Below are 27,776 nucleotides of genomic sequence, written 5' to 3' on the forward strand. Positions count from 1 at the left end.
GGTCGTAATCGGTCTCACTGCAGTATGGTAAAGTAAGCAGAACCAAGCCACGATGTTAGTCTTTCCCTGATAAAATGTTGGGGCACATGAATACTGTAACTAACCTGAGGAAATACTCCTTCACGGAAAGGGTGGTGAATTTGCGGAACGACCTCCCGGTGGAAGTGCCAGAGACAAAAACAGTATCTGAATTCATGAGAGCTTGGGACAAGCTCACAGGATCTCTAAGGGAGTGACATGGAAAGGGGATGGCATTTGATATTCTGCCGTTCTGTGGTTGCAATCAAAGCGGTTTGCATATTATATACAGGTACTTATTTTGTACCAGGGGCAATGGAGGGTTAAGTGACTTGCCCAGAGTCACAAGGAGCTGCAGTGGGAATCGAACTCAGTTCCCCAGGATCAAAGTCCACTGCACTAACCACTAGCAGCATTCCATGTAGAAGCCTGCCCTTGCAGATCAGCAACGCGGCTGCGCAGGCTTCTGTTTCTGTGAGTCTGACGTCCTGCACATACGTGCAGGACGTCAGACTCACAGAAACAGAAGCCTGCGCGGCCGCGTTGCTGATCTGCAAGGGCAGGCTTCTACATGGAATGTTGCTAGTGGAATAGCAACATTAACATTCCATGTAGAATCTCCAATAGTAGCAACATTCCATGTAGAATCTCAAATAGGGAAAGGGAAATGGCACTTGATATCCTGCCTTTCTGAGGTTTTTGCAACTACGTTCAAAGTGGTTTACATATATTCAGGTACTTATTTTGTACCAGGGGCAATGGAGGGTTAAGTGACTTGCCCAGAGAGTCACAAGGAGCTGCAGTGGGAATCAAACTCAGTTCCCCAGGATCAAAGTCCACTGCACTAACCACTAGGCTACTCCTCCACTAACAACATTCCATGTAGAATCTCAAATAGGGAAAGGGAAATGGGACTTGATATACCGCCTTTCTGAGGTGTTTGCAACTACATTCAAAGCGGTTTACATATATTTAGGTACTTATTTTGTACCAGGGGCAATGGAGGGTTAAGTGACTTGCCAGAGTCAGAAGGAGCAGCAGTGGGAATTGAACCCAGTTCCCCAGGCCACTGCACTAACCATTAGGCTTGAACGGGTGAATTGGATAGACCATATGGTCTTTATCTGCTTATATTTATCTCTGTTTCAATGTAAGGACCAGTTCCCCCCCCCCCCCCCCCCCCACTGCATTGCTGCTGTCTACACTTGTAACCGTTACATAGTAAATGACGGAAGATAAAGACCTGCACGGTCCATCCTGTCTGCCCAACAAGATAAACTCATTTTACATGGTATGTGATACTTTATATGTATACCCGAGTTTGATTTGTTCTTGCATTTCTCAGAGCACAGACCGTAGAAGTCTGTGCAGCACTGTTCTTGTACTAAGTTCTGAAGCTAATGTCGAAGCCCCTTAAAATTTACACTCCAGACCATTCCTATCTGTTCAGTCATTTCCACATATCCCCCACCCTCTCCGTGAAAAAATGCTTCCTGACATTAGTCCTGAGTCTGCCCCCCTTCAACCTCATTTCATGTCCTCTAGTTCTACCGCCTTCCCCTCTCCGGAAAAGGTTCGTTTACGGATTAATACCTTTCAAATATTTGAACGTCTGTATCATGTCACCTGTTTCTCCTTTCCTCCAAGGTATACATGTTCAGGTCAGCAAGTCTCTCCTCGTACGGTTTGCAATGCAAATCCCATACCATTTTTGTAGCTTTTCTTTGCACCGCTTCAAGTCTTTTTACATCCTTAGCAAGATACAGCCTCCAAAACTGAACACAATACTCCAAGTGGGGCCTCACCAACGACTTGCAGAGGGGCATCAACACCTCCTTTCTTCTGCTGGTTACGCCCCTCTCTATGAAAATAAAATTAAGTGCAAGTTTACTAAAAGTGCAAAAGTTTTGTACTTGTCTTACCCTAAATGCAAAACTGAAGGTGCAGGGTGGGGGGATTGGATTTAGTAGGGGGAGTCTTGGTCATGATTTTGTTTCAGTTCCTAGGGGCAGTGACCACACTACCAGACTACTGATATCTAATTTGAAACATCTAAGCTAGACTGTTTCAAATGATATATTTGTTTGGCTAAATATTGATCTCTTAAAATTTAGACCTCGGAACTTCAATCGGACTCATAGGATTAATTGTATAACTCTACACCTATGTATAGCAAAATAAAATTTGAAGAGTAAACAATCAATTTGCCTTTACCCATTCGCTCCACTCAGTATTGTGTGGGCTTAGATCATATGTCCCCTCAGCCATCTCCTTTCCAAGCTGAAGAACCCCAACCTCTTTAGCCATTCCTCAGACTGCTATTGGTCCATTTTGAAATAAGCTACTAGACAGCATTTCAGAGCTGTGGTCATTGCTTTTTTTGGGCTTTTCCTATCCTTTCTGTGGGTGTTAAGGGTTAGATGATCATAACCCACCACCCTGCCTGAGACTTTTTCTTGGCTGAATACTACACCTGCTCTTTTCTGGTGCACCCTTTTTAGCAGTGGCATAGCTACGGGTGGGCACAGACCCACCCATTCTTGGCTCAGGCCCACCCAGCGGCAGAACCCCACATTAACATCTCTCCTCTTTTGCGGCACCCTGGCATCTGCCCGCCCATCACTGAACCCCGTCCCTCCCCGGTGTACCTTACAGGCGTCCCTGGTGCCTGCAGTGATCCATTATTGCTGCCTGCGTCGGGCCCCGCAGGCTTCTATTGGCTGGGTGCCGCCTTTGCTGATGTAATTTCCTGCTTCCTGACTGGCAGGATTTGACCGATGGAAGCCTGCGGGGCTGGCGCAGGCAGCAATAATGGATCACTTCGGGGAGGGATGGGTTCAGCGACGGGCGGGCAGATGCTGAAATACTGCAGGCTGGCGTAGGCAGCAATAATGGATCACTGCAGGCGGCAGGGACGCCTGTAAGATACACCAGGGAAAATCTCTGGGCCAATCTAAAATACTGGGTCTGGCTATGCCACTGCCTTTTAGGCCTGATGCGATTTAGCTTTTTGACAAACATCTAGGAGGTATTTTTAGAAGACTTGCACTTCCTTTTTACATGTAAAAGCCCTATAGGTACAAATAGTGATATTAGAAAGCTGCTATTTATACGAGTAAAAGCTGCATCATGCAAAGTTTGGGAGGAGGCAGGATATTGATATGTTTTGGGTGGGTCAACATGGGAGGGGTATGGGCAGGGCTGGCACCCAACTAACAGAATACTATAAGTTACATGTGTTGCATTCCCGTTTATGCCTACCAATGACCTGGCATAAATAGACGCACCTAAATTAAGGTATGTCAATGTGGGCGCATGTAGTATTATATAATGGAATCCAGACAGACACGCAGGATTGGGGTGCCTAAAAGGGGAAGCAAAAGAAGAGAATACAGAAATATACTAACAAGGAGAAAGGTTGAATAGGAGATAAAGAGAATATTTGCTGTCTGTTTGCTGTTATTTCCCCAGTTACTTGCGTAAGGACAGTTAATTCTTCGATTTAGAACAGCAGACCTGGAGCGTCTGTCTTGTAGACTGTAAGGAGTGTGCAACACAGGTGGTAAAACTGTCTGTGGCTTCCCGATTGTTGTCGGTCCCAGTCCTGGTCCCAAACACAGATTCTTTATGAAAGCAGTCTCCTCGTTCAGTACCTGGGCATACACAGAGACCCCCCCCCCCCCACTCCTTTTTTTAAAGGAAAAGTATGAATGACCTGACTTAGATTTCTCATATTTTGTTTGTTTGTTGCATTTGTATCTCACATTTTCCCACCTATTTGCAGGCTCAATGTGGCTTACATAGTACCATAGAGGCATTCGCCAGTCTGGTAAAGAAACAAATACAGGTGGTATTATGGTCGAGTAAGGAACATATGATTCAGCTACAATGGGAATCAAGGAGAGAAAAGATTATTTAGTGTCCGGTACAAGCTTTGGTTATGTTGTGTTGCAGAGTGCAGGCATTTATGTTGGGTCGGCGGGGTATGCCTTTTTGAACAGGTAGGTCTTTAATGATTTCCTGAAGTTCAGGTGGTCGTAGGTTGTCTTCACAACTTTTGGCAGTGCGTTCCATAATTGTGTGCTTGTATAGGAGAAGCTGGACGCATAGGTTGTTTTGTATTTAATTTTTTGGCAGTTTGGATAGCGGAGGTTTAGGTATGGTCGAGATGATCTGGTTATGTTTCTGAGTGGTAGGTCTATAAGATCTGTCATATATCCTGGGACTTGGCCATAGATAATTTTGTGGACCAGGGTGCAGATTTTGAAAGTAATACGTTCTTTGATTGGCAGCCAATGCAGTTTTTCACGGAGGGGCTTGGCACTGTTGAATCGCGATTTGCCAAATATTAGTCTGGCTGCTGTATTCTGAGCGGTCTGGAGTTTCTTTGTAAGTTCTTTGCATCCAGCGTAAATTCCTTAAATATCCCACCTATATACCCTATGCATAATTGGACTTCATGTCCCTCCCAAGCCACAATTACAAGGGTGCTGGGGGTCAGTACTTCAGATTACTTTAACACTGGATTTGGTTGCAGTGCACTGCTTTTAAGCACCTTTAGATTGACTCAGTAACCCTACACTTTTCAACCTTATTCTATGGAGTCCTTCGGTCTATTATCATTACTCAAGCTGATGGTCTGTGATGAACAGTGTGACAGTAGTTTCACTCATCTGGGTGACAGATTACCTCTTTGGTATATATTAGCCTGTACAGGGTAAAAGCTCTGCATAAAACCCTATAAATATAGGGCTTATTTTAATGTGCTTTGCTGCGACTGTGTCTGAATTAATGGGTTTGCATTTCAAAGGAATGCTAAGATTGTCAAATTAAAAAGCCAGGAGATTTAATTCCTGACTTCTCCCTTACCACCGTGAAAAGCAAAAGATTGCGGTCCAGCCCACATAGAAACGCTTTTGCTATCAGTTTTATAATTTCTTGATGTGCTCTCGGATTTCATCGCCTCACGGCCCTTTCTTATTTATGTCATTTCAAAACCAAAATAGCACAACTAATCTTCGTTTGGAAATGCAGATCAGGGATGCATATCACAGTATTATGTACATAGTAGCACAGTAAATGACGGCAGATAAAGACCAGCATGGCCCATTCAGTCTGTCCTGAAATGTGGCCAGGGTTCAACCTGCTGCTCCATGCGGTTTCCCTCCCCCCTCGGTTGATAAGGTTGTACCTGCCGCTCCATGCAGGTCACTCTCCCCCCTCAGTTGTTAAGGTTGTATCTGCTGCTCCGTATAGGTTACCCTCTCCCCTCAGTTGATAAGGTTGTACCTGCCGCTCCATGCAGGTTACCCTCCCCCCTCGGTTGATAAGGTTGTACCTGCCGCTCCATGCAGGTCACTCTCCCCCCTCAGTTGTTAAGGTTGTATCTGCTGCTCCGTATAGGTTACCCTCCCCCCTCAGTTGATAAGGTTGTACCTGCCGCTCCATGCGGTTTCCCTCCCCCCTCGGTTGATAAGGTTGTACCTGCCGCTCCATGCAGGTCACTCTCCCCCCTCAGTTGTTAAGGTTGTATCTGCTGCTCCGTATAGGTTACCCTCCCCCCTCAGTTGATAAGGTTGTACCTGCCGCTCCATGCAGGTTACCCTCCCCCCTCGGTTGATAAGGTTGTACCTGCCGCTCCATGCAGGTCACTCTCCCCCCTCAGTTGTTAAGGTTGTATCTGCTGCTCCGTATAGGTTACCCTCCCCCCTCAGTTGATAAGGTTGTACCTGCCGCTCCATGCGGTTTCCCTCCCCCCTCGGTTGATAAGGTTGTACCTGCCGCTCCATGCAGGTCACCCTCCCCCCTCAGTTGTTCAGGTTGTATCTGCTGCTCCGTATAGGTTACCCTCCCCCCTCAGTTGATAAGGTTGTATCTGCTGCTCTGTATAGGTTACCCTACCCCTTTGGTTGATAAGGTTGTCCTGCCGCTCCATGCAGGTTACCCTCCCCCCTAGTTGTTCAGGTTGTATCTGCTGCTCAATGCAGTTAACCCTTCACTGTACTCTCCCGATTTTGTGTGTCAGTTATGTTTTAATTGAGTAGAAATCCTCTATACTTACTTTTATTCCATTTTCTTCCCGTATAGGGATCCTCTGTGCGTATCCCATGCCTTTTAAATTTCTGTCACCATGTTCATTGCCACCACCCTCCGCAGAAGAGCATTCCAGGCATCTACCACCCTCTCCCAGAAAGGATTTCCTGATGTTGCTTTTAGATTTTCCCCCTTTGCAGATGCATTTCACATGCTCTAGTTCTTTAGTCTCTCCATTTTTATTTTTTATTTTGTACCCCGCGCTTTCCCACTCATGACAGGCTCAATGCGGCTTAGGTACTTATTTGTACTTGGGGCAATGGAGGGTTAAGTGATTTGCCCAGAGTCACAAGGAACTGCCTGTGCCTGCAGTGGGAATTGAACCCAGTTCCTCAGGACCAAAGTCCACCACTCTAACCACTAGGCCACGCCTCCTTTTTGGAAAAGGCTTGTTTATTTATATCCTTCAAGTATTTAAGCATCAGTATCATATCTCTCTTTTCTTCTTCAGGGTATACATATTAAAATCGTCAAGTCTTTTCTCATTCATCTTCTGTTGGAGACCCCATACCATTTTGGTTGCCTTCCTTTGAGTTGCTTCTTAAAGTACACAAGTATTGCCATACTGGCACAGACCGAAGGTCCATCAAGCCCAGCATCCTGTTTCCAACAGTGGCCAATCCAGGCCACAAGTACCTGGCAAAATCCTCAAAAAGTAGAATACATTTTATGCTGCTTATCCTAGAAATAAGCAGTGGATTTTCCCCAAGTCCATTTTAATAATGGTCTATGGACTTTTTCTTTAGGAAGTCATCCAAACCTTTTTAAAACCCCGCTAAGCTAACTGCTTTTACTACATTCTCTGGTAATGAACTCCAGAGTTGAATTACACATTGAGTGAAGAAAAATTTTCTCCAATTCGTATTAAATTTACTATTTGTAGCTTCATCGCATGCCCCCTAGTCCTAGTATTTTTGGAAAGAGTAAACAAGCGATTCACGTCTACCCGTTCCACTCCACTCATTATTTTGTAGACCTCTATCATATCTCCCCTCAGCCATCTTTTCTCCAAGCTGAAGAGCCCTAGACGCTTAAGTCGTTTTATGTCTTTGGCAAACTATGGCCTCCAAAACCGAGCATGGTATTCCTAGTGTGATCTCACCAACAATTCAAATGATACAATGCAATGTTTATGTTCCGTGGCAGCCCACCGCATTGTATTATTATTTGAATTGTTTGTGTGTTTTTAGTAGACATGATTAAATTAAATATTACCTGTGTATTAATCATTTGCACAGGGCTCCTTTTACAAAGCTGCGCTAGCGATTCCAGAATGGCAAATGCGACGGAGGCCAGAGGAATTGAAAGGGCTTTGTCGCATGTGCCACTCCGGAATCGCTAACGTGGCTTTGTAAAAGGAGACCATCGATTTTTGATGGTAATTACCTGATTGTTTTTTGCACTTGTACGTTGTTCATTTGAAGGATGTGTGACCCTAGCACTAGCTAGCTGACCAGGCAGATGGCAGACATCTTGGGTCCTTGCCAGGGGCGTAGTCACGGGTGGGCCTGGGCAGGCCCAGGCCCAGCCAGTTTCCCTCCAGGCCCGCCCAGCCAACGTCTGCCCCGCCTCGGGTGTCAGCAGGTGTGTGGGGAGGGAGGTGCTCTGCTGGCACTGCAGTCCCCACCTGCCTACCAGCTCCATGATTGACGAGCAGACGACCCTCGTCTTCCATCCGGCACCGAGCCTTAAAAAAAACAAAACCGGAGAAATGCCTCGCGTCTGCTGTGCGCTGCTGTAAAGCAAGCAGCAAATCGCTTCGTCGCCTCGGCCCTTCCTTCACTGTGTCCCGCCCTCTGATGTAACTTCCTATTTCTGCGAGGGCAGGACACAGTGAAGGAAGGAGCACCGACGCGACGAGACGATTTGCTGCTTGCTTTACAGCAGCGCACAGCAGACGCGAGGCATTTCTCCATTTTTTTTAAGGCTCGGTGCCGGGTGGAAGACGAGGGTCGTCTGCTCGTCAATCATGGAGCTGGTAAGCAGGTGGGGACTGGGTCGTGCAGGGGAGCTCAGATGGGATGTCGGGGTGAGGTAGGGGGGGTGGAGAAGGGAAGAGGAAATGCATGCCCACTCAACCTACCCACCCAAAAATTACATTCTGGCTACGCCACTGGTCCTTGCTCTCCCCCTTCACATAGGGTTACAGGTGCTGTCAGAGTGCGCCATATATTTGCAGTGACTGCATGTGGGGACTTGTGTTTGGACAGGGAATTTGCAAAGGGGAAAACTAAAAAGCAACATGAGGAAAACGGTTTGCGTAGATTCGGTTTCAAACATATCTTTTTCCCTTACATATCCCATCTAAGGCATACCCTACCAATCCAACATAAATGCCTGATCTCTGCAACACAACAAAACTAAAGAACGTAACGGACATAACACAACTCTTCCGTTGTACGATTCCCTAATGTGGCTGTGCCACATGAACTTTATCTTACCACAATATCACTTTGTTTACACCGGAGTCTGCAAAGGCCTCTCTGGTACTATGTAAGCCATATTGAGCCTACAAATAGGCGCGAAAATGTGGGATAGAAATGTAACAAATAAATAATAAATAAATAAATAAATAAATAATGCTTTTCTTCCGGCTCTGCCCCCTGTTGCCACTTACCTCTCTTTTTGGAGCCATTTCTGGGGGTTTTCTTTTTACTCCGGAAATGGCATGCGCTCGGGGTGGGACTTCCTGACCCCGGCGCCGGGCCCCCCTTGGAGGCCCGGGCCCTGGGAATTTTGTCCCCCCCCCGCCACTCCCCCTCGGCGGCCCTGGTCCTACAATGTGCAACTGTCCGGCCTACTCCCATCCGAGCTTGGCTATCAATCTCCTGTACAGAACAGTGTCAAAAGCTTTCCTGAATTCTATGTCAGCCATAAATACTGAACTCACCCAGGCCACTGCCTTTATCATCTTATTAAACAACTCAACCAAATTTGCCTTTCTCTTATGAAACCACGTTGCATCACATCCTGTAATTCACTCACTTCAAGGTGCAGAACTATTTCTGTGCTTAGTATTGATTCAGTAGTTTTACCCACTATTAGGTTTTACATTTTATTTTTGTTCTGTTTATTTGTAATGTATGTTTAATGTAAATTTTGTTTGTATTTTATAATCCGCTTAGATTTAAGCGGTATAGAAGTTTGGAAAATACACAAAAAAATAAATAAACTGGTCTCAAATTACCATCTTCCTTCTTTTGTCCCCCTTTTGAGTAGCTGAACCATATCTTTTGTCCTCTAATACCTCAGAACCTTTCCCGTTACAAAGAACACGTTGAAGAGATGCTGAGCTCTTTTAGAGGGGCGTTTTCGAAAGAAACGTCTAAGTTGGAATTTGGATGTCTTTGTAAAACGTCCAGATTTGGAGGCAGGGAGAAGGTCATTTTCGAAAAAAGATGGACGTCCATTTTTGTGTTCGAAAATTACATGGACGTCCTTGGATCTGGGATGTGTTCAGCCATTTTCGAAACGTCTAAGTTGGAATTTGGATGTCTTTGTAAAACGTCGAAATTTGGAGGCAGGGAGAAGGTCATTTTCGAAAAAAGATGGGCATCCATTTTTGTATTCGAAAATACCATGGACGTCCTTGGATCTGGGATGTCTTCGGCCATTTTTGAAAACCCATTGAGCGACATTCAGCAGCACTTTGGTTAGTGCAACTGAATATCGCCACTAACCAGCCATCTCCTAACCAGTTAGCCGAGGGTGGAGTGCCTACTTAGCTGCAATTTTCAATCCGCCAACTGGCTAAGTAACCGCATAAAGGCTGTCCGAACTTTGGGGTCCTTTTACTGAGGCGCGGTAGGCCTAATGCGGGCCTACCGCATGCTAAAAGGGCACTACTGTGGGAGTCACCGATGCGTCCTGCGGTAGTTTCCCACTCAGCACGCGGTAATTCCACACTGGAAAGTAATTTTTATTTTCTAGTGCGGGAGGCATGCCCATGGGCGGAGGGTAGACATTCCTGCGCTAATTGGGTACTGTAGGCACATTACTGCACCCTACCTGAGTAGCGTGGGAGCCTTTACCGCCTCCTAAATAGACAACAGTAAGGGCTCTTGCAGTAATGGCCATGCGCTAATGACCATTACAAACAAAATCATGAGCTGACACTAGCACCAGCCACTTTTTAGCCCGGCTTGGTAAAAGCATCCCTTTATGCGCTAAAGTTAACTTTGCACAGTTTGCATATCAGCAGGTGGCCGGTTCACTTTGGGGTGACAGCTGATACCCAGATATTCAATGCTGGGAATTGCATATGCCCCAGGATTGAATTTTTTGGGGTCATTCAGCCTGTGGCTTTGAATGGCTCAAATGCTTTTTATTGTTCTGGGTTAGATATGGGGCAGATTATACACAGATACTTCCTAGTAGGCTCACAATCTGTTTTTTTGTACCTGGGGCTTGCCCAGGGTCACAAGGAGCCACAGTGGGAACTGAACCCAGTTCCTCAGGTTCTCAGCCCATTGTGCTAATCAATCCTCTCGTTTAGGCATTCATCAGTTTTTTCCCTCCATTTGGGTCTTTCCTCCTTCCTTTTTTAATCTTATTTTTCCTTGATAAATTTGTGTGTGAATGTTTTCGAATGCTAATTTCTTTGCCCTTCCAGTTTTTGTTACCTCCTTAGAGATCCACATCTATCTTTTTCTGTTTTCACCTTTGTTAACCTGCTTTGCACAAATGTTTCAATGTGCTTTTTTTTTTTTTTAAATCACTGATCAAAATTCTTCCCTCCCTTTGGCTCTCACAATCCCCGTAGGGCTTCCTCAAAACTCCGGCAGTTCAATAACTATTAATAAGTGCAGTATAAAATTGATTTTTTTTTTCTTTAATTTCATATGGGGTGAATAGTTTGTAGTGTTGAGCTTATAATATTAGCATTGCTCATGTGATCTTCAGGAATCATAGAGAATACACTTCGAGATGCTCTTTTAAGTGGAGTAGCCTAGTGGTTAGTGCAGCGGACTTTGATCCTGGGGGACTGAGTTCAATTCCCACTGCAGCTCCTTGTGACTCTGGGCAAGCCACTTAACTCTCCATTGCCCCTGGTACAAAATAAGTACCTGAATATATGTAAACCACTTTGAATGTAGTTGCAAAATACCTCAGAAAGGTGGTATATCAAGTCCCATTTCCCTTTCCCCTTCCCTTAACATTAGGAAAAATTGCATTAATTGGGTATTAACATGTTTAACATCCGTTAATACCCTCACACTGGCAATTAATGAAATAAACACTTGCTCTTTCAATGTTTTCCTGTAAATGAATTTTAGCAAGTAGAACCAAGATGAGTGGAGAACTTAATTGATGATGAAATTTCAGTTAAATGCTTTTAGCAGTTTTAATGTGTTGGTATATTCTACTAGTCTTCATCCATCTGCTTTGGCACTGTGGAGGTAATTTTCTTTCCAGAGCACTTTTAACTTTTTCATTATTATCTTGGTTATTATTCTGTTATTTGACCCTGTGTTAAAATTGTAGTGCACAGTGGTTTCTTCAGATTTCCAGTTGGGTGCTTCTACATACTAGATTCAGACCTGTTTCCTTTGGCCTGACTGGTAGCCCGGCGGTACTTCCGTTTTAGCGAGTGGTAAGATCACTCTGTAAAAGTACTACTACTTATCATTTCTATAGCACTACTAGATGTATACAGCACTGTACACTTGAAGATGAAGAGACAGTCCCTGCTCGACAGAGCTTACAATCTAATTAGGACAGACAAACAGGACAAATAAGAGATAAGGGAATATTAAAGTGAGGATGATAAAATAAGGGTTCTGAACCAGTGAATAAGGGTTAGGAGTTAAAAGCAACATCAAAAAGGTGAGCTTGCAAGGGCAGGCCTCTGTTTCTGTGAGTCTGACATCTTGCACATAAGTGCAGGACGTCAGACTCACAGAAACAGAAGCCTGCCCTTGCAGATCAGCAATGCGGCCGTGCCGGAGAAGAGGACTTTAGGTTATCCACAATAACTATGCATGAGATAGGTTTACTACTACTTATCATTTCTATAGCGCTACTAGACGTACACAGCACTGTACACTTGAACATGAAGACACAGTCCCTGCTTGACAGAGCTTACAATCTAATTAGGACAGACCAACAGGACAAATAAGGGATAAGGACAAGGGTAGGAAGATTCTGGAATCCCAAAGAGTAGCAAGCTTCTCTGCAGAGTCCCAAAGAGTAGCAAGATTCCGGAATCCCAAAGACTACTACTACTACTACTTATCATTTCTATAGTGCTACTAGATGTACGCAGCGCTGTACACTTGAACATGAAGAGACAGTCCCTGCTCCACAGAGCTTACAATCTAATTAGGACAGACAAACAGGACAAACAAGAGATAAGGGAATATTAAAGAGAGGATGATAGTTACAAAGGCGCAGGAGGGTCTACCTGCATACAGTGTGTGCCAAATTGGCACTACTGCCCGGCTAGCAAGTGAGCTGGGCGGTAATTCTGAATTTGGTGCATGCCGAATCCCACGGTTGAGAATAATGTTCTATTTTCTACTGCAGGCTGCTTACCTGGTGGTAAACAGCAGTTGGCGCTCACCGCATGCTTACTGTGCGGGTAGCATGTGAGACCTTACCGCTAGGTTAATGGGTAGTGGCCAGGTCTCAGGCCAAAAATGGACACGCACTGGTTTCAATTTTTAGCACACATCCACATTCCAGCCCCTTAAAAAAGGCCCCTTCTCCTAGATGCGGTAAAAAAATGGCCCAGCGAGCACCCAAAAGACATGCTCGCACTACTGCAGGCCACTTTTTACCAAGGCTTAGTAAAAAGATCCCTTAACCCTTTAGTGTCCAATGTTCCCGTAATAAGCCATATGGGAACAGATTGATGGAAACGTTGGACACTAAAGGGTTAACTGCCTATGGTTTAGCTGGCTCTGGAAACCTGGAAACTCAATGGCAAACACTGTCGACAACGGTCAGCACAACGCTGTATTCTGCCCCCAACTAGCTCAGTGATCCTGCCCAGTTAAGTCATTTTAAATCTCAGGCCCATCCTATATAATAAAACGCACCTCCAACATTCTGAAGCTGACTGCATGGCTGAGGCATTCCTGCTCTCTGTATCCATCTCCTGAATTGACATCACGTACTTCCGGGTTTATCACAAGCAGAAGTGACCAACCACACGAGGTTTCTCGGCTTCAGAATGTTGGAGGTGCATTCTATTAAATAGGATTGGTCAGTTCCTTGAAGCACAGCCACAGCTCAGTGTCCTGCACAGTAATGCTCAGACACCAGAGAGGGGGGGGGGGGGGCTGACACCAGAGAGGGGGTGGAGGTATCTCTGTCACACACACTCTCTCTCACACACTCTATGTCTCACACTGTATCACATTAACTCTCTATGTGTCACACAGTCACTCACACACTCTCTTGGTCTCATACACTCAGTCTCACAGAGAGTCTATGTCTCACACACACTCTCTCTCTTGCACACACTGTATCTGTGTGAAACACTCTCTCTCTCACACTGTCTCACATACGCACTTGCACACACTCTCATTCTCACACACACACTCTCTCTCTCACAGACACACTAGCACCCCGACTCACTCTCTCTCTCTCACACACACACACTCGCACATTTACTCTCTCTCTCACACACAGTCACTCTCACATACACTCTCTCAAACATACACTCTCCGAGGAAAACCTTGCTAGCGCCCGTTTCATTTGTGTCAGAAACAGGCCTTTTTTTAACTAGTACTTCATATATCTTTAAACCAATTTCTACCTTTATTTTATCTTCTCATAGACATTTATAACATTTTGCGATTGGGGCACTGTTTGATTGCTAGCTACACACAGTCACATTTTTGTCACGTTTTTTTGCCTTCATCCTTTTTCCTTTTTACTGTTTCTATTCTAATAATAGCGTTAAAACCAGTCAATGTAGTTAACCGAGTCAAGGTTCATATTCAGTTTTCCACGTCTGTGATTAACTGGGAGTTACTTTATGTCTTTCGGGGGTGGCTGATGAATGTGAAATCTGTCACATGTGCTGCAATTTGTATTTCCGAAAATGCACTTGCCAGATTCTAATTATTCCACTATGACCCCATTCCATACAAAAATAGACAACCCAGTCAGCATTTTCTCCTCATATTTCATTAAGCTGTTACACGGCAAATGAAGGTTTTATCTGAAGTTAAGTTATTCCAGTAAGAAGATATCACCTGTAACTCATTTGACCTTTTTTTCCATATATTTAAGTGCCCTGATGCCATAAGCACATTTCTTTTGAAAGTACGAAATTTCGGAAGAGTGTGTGATTAATGAGAGTTGCTTTAATGAGGTTCATATGTAATATATGTACATACTAGTAAAAAAGGCCCGTTTCTGACACAAATGAAATGGGCGCTAGCAAGGTTTTCCTCGGCTCCCCTGCAGCCACTCATTTCCAGCGACCCTCCTCTCCCCCTGCAGCCACTCCAGCGACCCTCCTCTCCCCCTGCGCCCACTGCAGCCACCCATGTCTAGCGAACCTCCTCTCTCCCGTGCCCCCTCTTGCCACCCATGTCCAGCGACCCTCCTCTCTCCCCTGCCCCCCCCAGCCACCCATGTCCAGCGACCCTCCTCTGGACATGGATCAGCTGTGAGGCATGTTTCTCTCCCCCCCCCCCCCCCCCCGGTTCTGAAGTTGACATCATAATGGCTACGGTGATGTCAGCCTGATCTACGGAGCCTAGCAGAACAACTCAGAATGAGCCACGGTCCCAGGCAGCAAGTCAGAACGTTGGAGGTGAGAATTATTATATAGGAAGATTCACACGAATGAGTAGAAAAATACAAGTACTTCCCTGTTATAAATGCCCAGTAAAAGTGCTGGGGTTTCACCATATCTTTCTATGGATTGCCAATGTAAAGATCTCAGAGTAATGATAAGGACTTTGGATATTGATATTCTTATTGTACTTACTAGTCAATATTTTGCTAGAAGTGGTTATTTTTTAAAGAAATTTAAATGCTGACCATTTCTGGCTAAATCAGCCTCTGATATTCAATGGCAGACCATGTGAGGGGTGCTGGTATTGACTATCCGGGCTTGACTGGACTGCTGCTGGCCACCAGAACATGTGGGTTTATAAGATATTAATTTGGGTCCCCCCCCTCGAAGCAGCATGTTCCAATCCCTTCTCCCACCCCATGGTGCACATCTGATCCCCCCTTCCAACATCCAAGCACTTCCGATGATCTCCCAACCCCCTTCGGGTCTACTTACTGGCCCTGGTGATCTAGTGGTCTTTGGGGCGGGAGTGAACCCCACTCACTCCTGCCCCTTGCAGTTCTTAATCGAAAATGTCTGCCTTGACATCTAGTCGCAGTCTCGCAGTTAACAGTAAAATAACCCATCTTAAGGGCAGCCCACATCGATAACTTCCCCCCCCCCCCCCCCGAATGTGACTTCCTCAACTTGCTTTTAAAGAAACATTACGGCAGACACTGAATGATCAGCAACTACAACTTTACAAGACCTATTTATCCACTTGTAAAATCCAAGCTGAACACTCTCAAATTAATGCTTAATCTTCCAGAAACATTTAATAACAGCTATCATAGCTCTTCCATCAATTTGACTTGGAAATACGTCTGCGTGGCACAAATGACATACATTAACATTTTCCAGTCTCACTAGTGATTAAGGATGTAATTTATCATTTGAAAGTGAATGAAATCAATACAGTAATTTTGCAGTTTTAGAACTGGGCTTTGTTCTGGAATCTTGTAGTTTGATAATAAATGACAAATACCATTGGTAAGATGAGGCTGCTGTTCTATGACCAGATGTGCTTCTATTATCCAAATCTTTTGAACAGCCTTTCAGGTTTAAACATAAGAAATTGCCTAAGGATGTCGTTTTACGAACAGTAAACTCTTGAAGAGTAAACTTTCCCCCAAATGCTATAGTCAATGCCTCTTTCTTCCTCTTAATAATAATAAAACTTTATCTATAGTTCGTTATATCTCAACTATCTAAGCAGGGAACATAGAATACATAAATAATAAAACCCAAATTAGCAAAAATAATTAATTACAAAAACAAAACCATACTTAGTTTTCTTGTCTTGCCCAATCTTCACCTTCTCTCCTAGGGGTGTGCATTACTAAAAGGCATTAAGGGGCCATTATACTAAGCCGTGAAAGCGTCTACGCACATCCAACGTGTGCCAAAATGGAGTTACCGCCCGGCTACCATGTGGCTCTTGCGGTAATGCGTGCGTCCGATACGCAAGTCCAAAAATTTGTATTTTCAGACCCACATATTGGGCGCACGCCAAGTGGCATTTGGAGCGTTTAGGTCATTACCGCCCGGTTACCGCGTGAGACTTTACCACTAGGTCAACGGCTGGCGGTAAGGTCTCAGACCCCAAATGGATGCGCGGCAATTTTCATTTTGCCGCGCGTTCATTTTCGGCAAAAATTTAAAAAAGAAATGATTCTGTGTGTGCTTTTTTTTTTTTACATTTTTGCTGAAAATGGACATGCAGCAAAATAAAAATTGGCACACGCCCAATTTGGGCCTGAGATCTTACCACCACCCGTTGACTTAGCAGTGACGTCTCATGCGTTAACTGGGCGGTAATCTTCAGCGCATGTACACTGCCAATTATGACCCGGTTAGCGCCATGCGGTAGAAAATAAAAAAATACTTTCAGCTGCGCGTATCGGATACGCATTAAAAAATGGAATTAATGCCTGGGGCTTGCAGTAGACAAGCGGTAGGTCCAAATTGACGTGCATTGGACGTGCGTAGGCGCCTATGCGCCTTAGTAAAAGGGCCCCATAGGGAGGAAGAGAATCCTAATAGGAGACCGCAGAAGAGAATAAAGTATCAGGTAACTACCTCATGGACCACCTCGTCTAATCCCTGTCAAAGGCTGCACCACATAAAGAAACCCCCCAGCAGCTGTAAGCAGATGAGATGATAACCTATGTCCATTTTGCTTCCGTAGAGAGAGAGTAACGGTACAGAAATGGACAACCAGCTGTTCTCAGAGCACTGTGATTTCTGGTTTTATTGTTTTCTGTTTGTAAAACCAGCGGCTTTCAGAAATAGAAAAGATAATAAGAACAGCGAAGTTGCGTTTTACCATCATCCTAGTCACAACTAGCTGTTAAGGCCATTGCTCTCAGCACTTTAAAACTCCCTAAATGAATTCTCGCTCTCAACATCTGTCTGCTATGTTTTTATTCCTCTAATATAAGAAGATTATTCCATGGCTCCTCGGTTGCTCTGCTGGGTTACATATTTAATCAATCATTTCAATTATGTGTATTAACCCACAGCAGTTCCTAAGAGACACCGCCAGACCTTTCGCCATGAAGATTACATTGTACAGCAGAAGAACTGCACGAGGCAGTCAGTTTGTACCTTAACATGATGATATTACATCATTACATCTAAGGGGTCGATACCAAAGAAGCACATAGGCAGCAACGTTAAGTAGTCCCTGTGAAAATGTTTTTATTTGAATTTTCCCAGGTCTCTGAACAGGCAAATTTTGCCCACACAAGTCAATGTGGAGTGGAGGAGTGGCCTAGTGGTTAGAGCACCGGTCTTGCAATCCAGAGGTGGCCGGTTCAAATCCCACTGCTGCTCCTTGTGATCTTGGGCAAGTCACTTAACCCTCCATTGCCTCAGGTACAAAGTTAGATTGTGAGTCCTCCTGGGACAGAGAAATATCCAGAGTACCTGAATGTAACTCACCTTGAGCTACTACTGAAAAAGGCATGAGCAAAATCTAAATAAACAAATAAAGATTCCATTCAGAATCTCAAAGAGTAGCAACATTCCATGTAGAACCCTAAAGAATAACAAGTGAAGGAGTGGCCTAGTGGTTAGTGCACCGGTCTTGCAATCCAGAGGTGGCTGGTTCAAATCCCACTGCTGCTCCTTGTGATCTTGGGCAAGTCACTTAACCCTCCATCGCCTCAGGTACAAAGTTAGATTGTGAGCCCTCCAGGGACACAGAAATATCTAGAGTACCTGAATGTAGCTCACCTTGAGCTACTACTGAAAAAGGTGTGAGCAAAATCTAAGTAAATAAATGTGGGGCAATTCTATAACTGGATGTCACACGGTAGGAACCTTTCTACAATGGAACCAAGGTGCCTAGGTTCTGTTATGGAATAGTAGTAGAACCCTGTATCAATGCACCTAACATGTAGGTGCTCCTGTGATGCGTGCGTTTCCTGTTGAGGAGAGAGCAGGTTGTGGTACTGCTTGAGAGTGGACTTCTACTTGAAAGCTTTGCTTGCACCAGCACAGAATACCTTTGACATATACCAGAAGAGGTATGGACAGCGTCCACGTGGGGAAGGGAAAGGGGGAGAACATTCTGGCCAAAGGAATGGAGCTGTGAACAGGAGATGAGACACTGGACCCTGGGGGAACAGGAAGGGAAAGAGAAGCTGCTGAACCAGGGATAGGTGGGTAGGAAAGGGAAGAGAAATGCCGGATTATGGATTGGCTTGCGTATAGGTCACCTTCATGACTTTTTAAAATTTCGAATTACTTGTAAAGGGTTCTGGTTACTAAGGTACACTGCGTGCCGTTTAGACACCCATAGGAATAATATGGGCAACTACACAATTAGCGCATGCTAATGCTTAGAATGTGCTAAAAACGTTAACGCATCTCTAGTGTGGCATAGTAAGCAGGGCCCAAAATTTGCAACCTATATGTGATTATCTACAGTGATTGGCTGTATATGATGCCTTCATGCAGATGCCATTGTCCACTGTTATCAAATCAGTTCCTACTCATCAAGAATTTTTCATGCACGTGTCCAAATCTCTTGCATACAATAGGTGAGCTCCTTATTAAATTCCTTAAACAGCAATTCTGTATTTTTATTTAGTTATTTATTTGTTGCATTTGTATCCCACATTTTCCCACCTATTTGCAGGCTCGATGTGGCTTACATTATTCTGCAATGGCGATCACCATTTCCGGTATGAGGAAATACAAGTTGGTAATGCATTAAATGTTCAAAAGAGGAAAGCAGATTATAAAGAGTTCATTATCAGGATCAGAGATATAGTGTTGTAGCGTTAAAGTTCATTCGTAACAATTAATGAGGCAATCAGGTATATGGAGTTTGGTTATGTCCAGTTCTGGTCTAAGTTTCGTTGACTGGAATTTAGGATGGATCGTTGTGTTATGCCTTGTTGAACCGGTTGGTTTTTTAGTGATTTTCGGAAGTTATATCATTCACATCACCAAAAACACAAACACTCTTATCTCTCATACACTATTGCACTTCCTTTTCTTGCATAATTAATACTCACTGAGCGCCTAGATTAATTCAGTCGGTACAAAGAATAGTACATCATACACCAATGAGGAGCAACAGCACAATCCTAGGCAAAATCAGATGTCCAGATCTCGGTACCCCAAGACCTTACGCTGGAAGAGTGGCCTAGTTGTTAGGGTGGTGGACTTTGGTCCTGGGGAACTGAGGAACTGAGTTCGATTCCCACTTCAGGCACAGTCAGCTCCTTGTGACTCTGGGCAAGTCACTTAACCCTCCATTGCCCCATGTAAGCCGCATTGAGCCTGCCATGAGTGGGAAAGCGCGGGGTACAAATGTAACAAAAATACAATAGATACTATTGGAGATTCTACATGGAATGTTGCTACTATTGGATATTCTACATGGAATGTTGCTATTCCACTAGCAACATTCCATGTAGAAGGCTGCGCAGGCTTCTGTTTCTGTGAGTCTGACGTACGTGCAGGACGTCAGACTCGCAGAAGCCTGCGCGGCCACATTGGTGATCTGCAAGGGCCGACTTCTACATGGAATGTTGTTATTTGGAATGTTGCTAGTGGAATAGCAACATTCCATGTAGCATCTCAAATAGTAGCAACAGTGGAGGAGTGGCCTAGTGGTTAGGGTGGTGGACTTTGGTGGGGAACTGAGGAACTGAGTTCGATTTCCATTTCAGGCACAGGCAGCGCCTTGTGACTCTGGGCAAGTCACTTAACCCTCCATTGCCCCATGTAAGCCGCATTGAGCCTGCCATGAGTGGAAAAGCGCGGGGTACAAATGTAACAAAAATAAATACAAAAAAAAAAAGAATTTTCATAAAACCATTTGATCACTATGGGGTCCTTTTACTAATCCGCATAAGCGTCTATGTGCACCCAACATGCGCCAAAATGGCGTTACCGCCCGGCTACTGTAGCGATAATTTCATTTTTGGCTCGCGTCTGATATGCGGGTCTGAAAAATTATTTTTTGATGCTCGTATTGGGTGCGTGCCAAGTGGCATTTGGCACACGTAGGTCATCACCACCCGGTTACCGTGTGAGACTTTACCGCCAGGTCAGTGGCTGGCGGTACGGTCTCAGCCCCAAAATGGACACGCGGCAATTTTCATTTTGCCGCATTTCCATTTTTGGCGAAAAAAAGGTATTTTTTGCAGGTGCGCTGAAAGATAATTCTGCTCGTGGCCAAAGCACGCGTCTACGTTACCACAGGCCGTTTTTCAGCGCACCTTAGTAAAAGGACCCCTAAGGCAGAATAAATCTTTAGGTCAGTGTCGCAACTGTGTATTCACCCATGCCCTTGTGGTTCACAATACAATCAACTGGCTGCTATCCAACTCCTTCGGATCTTCGGAATCTTGAGTCTGATTATGTGGGGTAACCCTCATTCTAATCAGATAATATAGTCCCAAGAACTGTTTCAAATATCATCTCAAGAACCATTTCTACCATCACATTGCATTCTTATTAAGGTCTGGTCTGGTGATTTTAAGTTGGCTGTCTGCATAATTTGTACCTCCTGTGTGTTGTGGAGCATGGTGAAGACAAATGGCCTGAGGTATCTATCCAGCTTCATAGTGTGAAGGGTCTCTATCAGTCCTGTCAGTATCAAAGTCTTTCTGAAATGTCAAATCATGTCATCAGAAAGGCTTCCAGAAACGTTACGAGGTTATTACCTTCAGTACCTTCAGCGATCCCAAGAATTCTAAAGTTGTTCATATGCAATCTGTTATTAAAATGCTCCTGTTTTTTTTCCCAAGTGTGCCACATGCTTCAGGCTGAGCCACAGGCCTTGTACCTCTTCTACCCTGGCCGCAGTTCTATTTTCAAGTGTCTTCATTCTCAAGTGAAACTTCATGGATTCAGATTTCGTTGCTGCAGTTCCAGCCTTGACCTCATCCATGGCACTAATGTTTCTTTGATGCGGTTCTTCACAATGTGAAGCCCAGCTGTAATATTTTCAAGGGAGATCTTCTCTGCCTCATTCGGTGGCAGTTTTTATGGAGCAGGAGGATCAATCTTGTGGCTTTTACAACCGATACCAAACATCGCGTGTTCCTCCGACCTTCCCAATTTGGAAGTAGGCATCTTCCCAATGGAGGACCATATGTTGACCCCATCAGAGAAGAAGAAAGAGAATGGCGTGAGAATTTTAGTGTATGATCTCCAGGAGTTTGGTACTTACGCTTTCTGATAAAAGGTTGTTGTATCAACATGTGTCTGAGAAACCAGCACTACAAAGTCTGCAACCCAACCCTCTTGTCCTCTTCAGTTTCAAGATCTCTTCTGACGGAACACTGATGGCGTTCTTCCCTGCAGCACCTTCCTCTTCTCTCTCCTGCTTTCCCTGTGGTTGGGTTTTGGTTTGGAAATTGCGCTGCAGCTTTTTGCTGTCGGGCTCGGAGTAAGACTGCTGCAAAAATGCAATAACTGAACTGCATAAATAAGCAGTTTAATGCAATGTGTTGTATCACTTTCTTTGTTCCATGGTGTTAAATTGAATTAATTAGGCAACACTTACGATTGTTGAAAAATTTGTTCCAGCGTCAGTTTATTCTGAAACTCCTAGTTAAAAGTTTTACCTGAAAAAATTAGGGCTTGATTTAACTTATTAAATGTTTGAGGTTTAGTTGCTATGGTAGAGTAACTTGTAAGAACCCTCATCCCAAATCAACGTGTTAACATTTGATTCCTATCTACCCTTTTTCTCTTCAACTTCCATCTGCTGTAGTTGAGTTTTACTGGAGGTGGAGCCTCAGCTCTTTGATTTAAGCATCGGTGTAACTTTACAGTGCTAAATATATCACTTTTGTTCTTAAGCCACATGCTTTATCAGGGTTTATTAAAATTATTCTCATTTTTACAGCATCTGGGTATTTCTCAGTGCCATATTCCAAATATAAATTTTTAGCAAGCTGTTCAGAGACAGAATACATAGCCATTTTTTTTGCACAGGCGTGAGATTTACAAACTTTCTAAAAGACATCACGCCACAAAGTTCTTTTAAAAAAAATTACAAACTTTATTTCTTGCATGAGCTGTTTCTGTGGACAGAGTTGCATGGGAAAAACTACATGACACACTGGAAACTGTAATGCATATATGTTCAGTGTTGTCTGATTTAAACACACCCTCAGGAATAACTATGTGTCGATTATTACTACTACTACTTATCATTTCTATAGCGCTACCGGACGTACGCAGCGCTTCACACTGGAACATGGAGAGACAATCCCTGCTCGATAGAGCTTACAATCTAATTATGACAGACAGACAGGACAAGTAAGGGATAAGGGTTAGGACAGACTGGACATATCAGGGATAGGGGACAGTTGAAGGGTTAGGTTTGGTTTAGGAGTTAAAAGCAAAATCGAAGAGGTGGGTTTTTAGCTTAGATTTGAAGATGGCTAGAGATGAGGCTTGGCGTACTGGCTCAGGAAGTTTATTCCAGGCATACGGTGCAGCAAGATAGAAGGAACAGAGTCTGGAGTAGGCAGTGGAGGAGAAGGGTTCAGATAAGAGAGATTTGCCCAGTGAGCAGAGTTCCCCGGGAGGAGTGTAGGGAGAGATGAGAGTGGAGAGGTACTGAAGAGCTGCAGAGTGAATGCATTAGGGGAATTTTTGTTGTATTCTGATTTTCATGGCCATTTTTCTTGTTATGGAAACAAAGTCATTAAAACTGCACCTTCTTTGCAAAGGTATGCACTATTATCAAACAGAAAAACACCCCCCTCCCCTTTTACAAAGCCACACAGTAATGCTGACACAGCCCATTCACTTTGAATCGGCTGTGTCGGCATTACTGCTCCGGCAGCAGCTAGCGTGGCTTTGGAAAAGGGGGATAAATGTCTTGCTTTTTTCTGCTCTTTTTGGGGGCCTTTTACTAAGCGACAGTGAGCATTAACGCTACCATGAGGGACTTGATATACCGCCTTTCTGAGGTTTTTGCAACTACATTCAAAGTGGTTTACATATATTCAGGTACTTATTTTGTACCTGGGGCAATGGAGGGTTAAGTGACTTGCCCAGAGTCACAAGGAGCTGCAGTGGGAATTGAGCTCAGTTCCCCAGGATCAAAGTACACTGCACTAACCACTAGGCTACTCCTCCACTAATTCCACCAATAAGAGCCAACCTCATCAGTGATGTCACAATGGCTTGATTGCTCGATACTTGGCTCACTTCTGATATTGTGATGTCATAAGGGAAAGGGGAAAATGGACTTGATATACTGCCTTTCTGAGGTTTTTGCAACTACATTCAAAGCGGTTTACATATATTCAGGTACTTATTTTGTACCAGGGGCAATGGAGGGTTAAGTGACTTGCCCAGAGAGTGGGAATTTTTTTAATTTTATTTATTTGTTGCATTTATATCCCATATTTTCCCACCTATTTGCAGGCTCAATGTGGCTTACATAGTACCGTGATGACGATCGCCAATTCCAGTTCCCCAGGATCAAAGTCCACTGCACTAACCACTAGGATACTCCTCCACTCCAGGTGCCTTCGGTAGTTCTGGCATCTGTGCACACTTCCCAAGCTGAGGCGTGTTTCGGGGGGGGGGGGGGGAGTAGGCATGCTCAGTGCTAATTGGTTAGCGCAGCTACATTGCCATGCACCTACCGAATATTGCACAAATAGCACGAGCCCTTTCCACCTTCCAAATAGGTGTCGTTAAGGGCTCGTGTACTAATGGCCATGCACTAATTGGGAAATCAGTGCATGGCCCAGGTGCGTAGCTACATGGGCCATGGGGGCATGGGTCCCCACAGATTACGCCCTGGCCCCCTCTACATTTGACCCCCCCCCGCCGTCACCGCCCACCCCCCACCCCGCCGCCGCATCTGGTACCTTGTTTGCTGGCAGAGGTCCCCAATACCCACCAGCCGAAGAGTTTTCTTCAGCGCCGATCGACTCCGGCGCCTACGTTGTGGGATAATCTGTTTCTGACGCCTCACCTCTGTGTGAGAAAGTGGCAGATCGCCTCTCCTCAGGCCTTCCCTCACTGTGCCCCGTCCTTGTGGAAATAGGAAGTTACACCAGACTAGGGTGGGACACAGTGAGGGCAGGCCCAAGGTGATCTGCCGCTTTCACACAGACACGAGGCGCTGCGCTGCCAATTAGAGATTTTTTTTTTTAATTTAGGGGGTCCGGTGGCAGACAGAAGGGGACTGTCGACGGAGTTGAGAGTAGGCAGGTGGAGCCTGGGGACTGCGGCGCCGGCGGCCTGGGAGCAGGAGAAGGAGAGAAACCCTGACGCCGGGCCCCCCTTGGAGGCCCGGGCTCGGGGAATTTTGTCCCCCCTGCCCCCCCCCCCTCTTGGCGGCCCTGTTGCTTAGACAGTTAAGTGCTGAATATCGCACTTAACCACATAAGAGATAACAGGCTGCCTAAACCAGGATATTCAAAACTAGTGTCTGGACGTGAGTCGTCATTCACTATCTGGGGATATTGCCGGTGGCGGCCTCTAAGTAACACTCACCGCCAGCGGCTGAATATCTGCCTCATGTTTTATTTGGAATTATTTGGCCTGCTTGCAGTAACTAGCTATTTTGTTTTTCTGATTTATTTTTTTTCTGTAGGAATATTTAAGACGCCACAAATATGGCAATGCAGCCAGAAGTGATCTGTGGAATACGCTGTCTCAGGTAAAGCACATCGACCCTTGGCAACGACAAGAAGACAAGACAGCTCTAGCTGTGCGTTTAGCCGGAGGGTAGGAACAAATAATTCATTGCTGAATCCCCGAGCCATACAATCATATTTCAAAATTAATGTCCAACTCCCCCCCCCCCTTCCCCCCCAAAACAAAACAGCGCTGGCGGAACTCAAAGAGTGACAGGTTACAGGTTTCTTGCTTGTTTTTGCTGTCAGCCGGCGCGGCTAATGCTACCGTGCTATTGTTCTGAGACTCGGTGAGGGAGGTTAATGGGATCGCATGTACTGCTCAAAACAGCGGCAGACTACGAAATTCTTGCATGCATCTTTTTCAAGGAAATACAACCCTGCCTTGCCATTTACCCAGTACAAAAAAAGCAGGAACAGTTGTGAGAGTTCATGAAAGAAGCATGGGGTGAAAGAACTAGAACATGCAATTAAAAAGGCCGCAGGTGCCGCTGAGCATATACAGCAATAGTCTTTCTCCCGCTATGTAAAACCTTTTTTCTCTTCTGCCACTGTAACATTTAATTAAATTTATTTCTACTCAGTTTGAGCCAGGGCCTTGTTGTGTAAATGTATAAGGATGGGATTCTGACAAGGATCTTTCTGCGCTGGGTCCCTCGGGAGGTGTGGGACAGGCTGTAAATGGAACAGTTGACAATCCGAAACGTTCCTTTTTTTGCGTACAAACCATGTGTTGTCTTCAAGGCTCTGAAGAAAGAAGGGAAAGCCAGAAACATTGAGGAGGTAATGGATCAGTGGACGCTGCAGATGGGTTATCCTGTGATCACTATTGTCAGGAACGAAACGGCAGACGGCTGCATAACGATCACTCAAGAGCACTTCATTTACGACAGCGCTGCGAAAATCAGGGACTCCGAGCTTAGAAATAACAGGTACTATTATGATTTCAGTAATTATATGCGCTGTTTTGTGGGTCCAGGCACTTAACTTCATTCAGCATTTCAGCCCATCACTTAGCAAAGTTTGCCCATGTAAGTGACAAAAATCTTTGATACAGATCGCTTGTAGATCAGATTACGGTGTTGCTATAATACGAATACACGGTCATTGTACCAAGAGTAAGTCTTTTGTTGCTTCCTTGACTGCATCGGTGCTTAGATTTCTTATTATTTTGAAGTCTGTTCAGTTGATAACAAAGGTTCCCTTTTCTTAAAGTGGATTCTATATATGGCACCCAAATTTCCGCGCCCAAATTTGGGCACGCTGCCAAGATGTGCACGCAAATTAATTGGCTAATGAGCTCTTAACCATCTGTGCCCCTGGTTTGGCTAGTGGTGGTCCCCAACCCCTGCCAGCTGAAGTACGTTTTCCAGCGCTGGTCTCTGGCGCCGCTGCATTTCCTGCCCTGCTCTCTCTTCCCCTCACATCTGGTACGCGCGTTTTAGTGAAACTGAGCATACACGCATGCTCAGTTTCATTAAAATGAGCATGCCAGACTTGACGTGAGGAGAAGAGAGAGCAGGGCAGGAAATGCAGTGGTGCCGGAGACCAGCGCTGGAAAACACGCTTCAGCTCCCGGGGGTTGGGGACCCCCTCCAGCCAAGGCATGTGCGGCGGCGGTGCTTCAGCTGACGGGGGTTGGGGATCCCCGCCAGCCAAGGCATGTGCAGCGGCAATGGTGGTGGATGGGTGGAGAGCAGTGATGGCTGGAGGGCGGCAAGGTGGTGGTGGCGGGGAGAGGGGACCAAAATGTGCCCCCTTACTTTGGGCTCTGGCCCCCTCCCACCTTGAGGTTTGGCTACGTCCTTGATTGGGTGCCAATGACCAATTATTGATGTTAGTTGGCACTCATTCAAAAATGTGCGCCTCAGGGGAGGGGGGCCAGAGCCCGAGGTTGGGGGCACATTTTGAGTGCCGCCCCGCTGGCCCCCCACCGCCACACCTCGTCTCGCCTGGCCTCACCTCCTCACCCCCCCCCACTGCCTCGCCTGGCCTCGCCGCCTCCTCGCTGCTTCCCCTCACAAACGAATACCTCCTATGCATGAAATTTGTGGGTGCCCAGGCCCCTGTGGCCCCCCGTAGCTATGCCCCCCCTCCGCTATTCTATAAGGTAGGGTGCCTAACTCCCTTAGAGCGTGTCAGGGCATTCCAAAAATTTAGGCGGGTAGTTATAGGATACTGGGTAACCGCACCTAAAGAAGGGAGGGCAGTTTTTAACCAGTGATTTTATATGGGCAAAACCAATTGAAAATTGTCCATCCCAGGCTTAACATAAATGTAACCGCTTACATACAGCATATTTCTAATCCAAAGTACTATCTGCTGTGAACAGAACTGGATTAGTTTCACGGTTGGGTGGGGAGAGAGTTTTGTAGGAAACGGTCCAGATGTTGATATGCTAAAAATGAATGTGTGAGTAATTAGGCAAATGCTGGAAAGGATAAACTGGGAACATTCGTACATAATAAAGAGGAACGGAATCATTTTGAAGGAGACTTCAACACAGTCAGATGTTAATGGGGACAAGAAGAGCAGAATTTTTCCTTGCTCTGTATTCCTGAGGGCAAAAAGGTACCAAAGCAAAGTGACCTCAATGTATCCCGCCCCATTTCCAAAGACATTTTTTTTGTAGAAGGGCTCTCAACAAAGAAACACTTCCAACGTTTACCTATGCTTCGTCCACTGAACTCATTCTTAAGGGCAGGTCATCTTTATTTAAAAACGTTTCTCTGTGA

At 45.1% G+C, this 27,776-nt stretch overlaps 1 protein-coding gene across 1 annotated transcript in view; it reads left to right on the forward strand.

The window, feature by feature from the left end:
- TRHDE (thyrotropin releasing hormone degrading enzyme) overlaps positions 1–27,776 on the forward strand; it is a 367,175-nt gene that overhangs the window by 220,463 nt on the left and 118,936 nt on the right. Inside the window, exons 10-11 of the mRNA XM_030214836.1 lie at positions 24,999–25,064; positions 25,786–25,973. Of these exons, the coding sequence (XP_030070696.1) occupies positions 24,999–25,064; positions 25,786–25,973 (254 nt within the window). The remainder of the gene's footprint in view (positions 1–24,998; positions 25,065–25,785; positions 25,974–27,776) is intronic.

The sequence above is a fragment of the Microcaecilia unicolor genome, chromosome 9 (genome assembly GCF_901765095.1).
Source record: "Microcaecilia unicolor chromosome 9, aMicUni1.1, whole genome shotgun sequence".
In the NCBI taxonomy this organism is placed as follows: domain Eukaryota; kingdom Metazoa; phylum Chordata; class Amphibia; order Gymnophiona; family Siphonopidae; genus Microcaecilia; species Microcaecilia unicolor.